General features: G+C 62.8%; 1 protein-coding gene across 1 annotated transcript in view; it reads left to right on the top strand.

Moving 5' to 3' along the window:
• Positions 1-546, top strand: part of LOC108803868 (serine/threonine-protein kinase SIK1-like) — a gene marked incomplete at its 3' end in the record, with an annotated part of 9814 nt that overhangs the window by 7673 nt on the left and 1595 nt on the right. Inside the window, exons 6-7 of the mRNA XM_018575663.1 lie at positions 1-105; positions 236-359. The exon at positions 1-105 is cut by the window's left edge and continues 22 nt beyond it. Coding sequence (XP_018431165.1) covers positions 1-105; positions 236-359 — 229 coding nt within the window. The remainder of the gene's footprint in view (positions 106-235; positions 360-546) is intronic.

The following is a 546-nucleotide window of genomic DNA, read 5'->3' as shown; positions in this document are numbered from 1 at the left end:
TACATGGAAGGACGACCCCTGAATACTTGGTGTGGAAGCCCCCCGTATGCGGCTCCGGAGGTCTTCCAGGGGAAGGAGTACGAGGGGCCGCTGCTGGATGTCTGGGTGAGGACTGTACATGGCACGGAGGGACTGCGCGGGGGGGTGCGCTGTCTGGGGGAGGAGTTCATGGGACGAGGACTGTACATGGCGCGTCATGCGTGTTGCGTGTAGTGATTGCGTGTTGTCTCGGCAGAGTCTCGGGGTCGTCCTCTACGTTCTCCTCTGCGGAACTTTCCCATTCGATGGACCCAACCTGCCGACCCTGCGCCAGAGAGTGCTGGAGGGGCGCTTCCGAATTCCGTACTACATGTCAGCAGGTGAGGTCCCGCCCCCTACTGACCACGCCTCCTCCTGTACCGCCCGTACTATCCTGACCACGCCTCCTCCTGTACCGCCCGTACTATCCTGACCACGCCTCCTCCTGTACCGCCCCCCTACTGTCCTGACCACGCCTCCTCCTGTACCGCCCGTACTATCCTGACCACGCCTCCTCCTGTACCGCCC

Source organism: Nanorana parkeri, unplaced genomic scaffold (assembly GCF_000935625.1).
Source record: "Nanorana parkeri isolate BGI_ZX_2015 unplaced genomic scaffold, ASM93562v1 scaffold4366, whole genome shotgun sequence".
Taxonomy (NCBI): domain Eukaryota; kingdom Metazoa; phylum Chordata; class Amphibia; order Anura; family Dicroglossidae; genus Nanorana; species Nanorana parkeri.
This window is presented reverse-complemented; position numbering and strand designations above follow the sequence as displayed.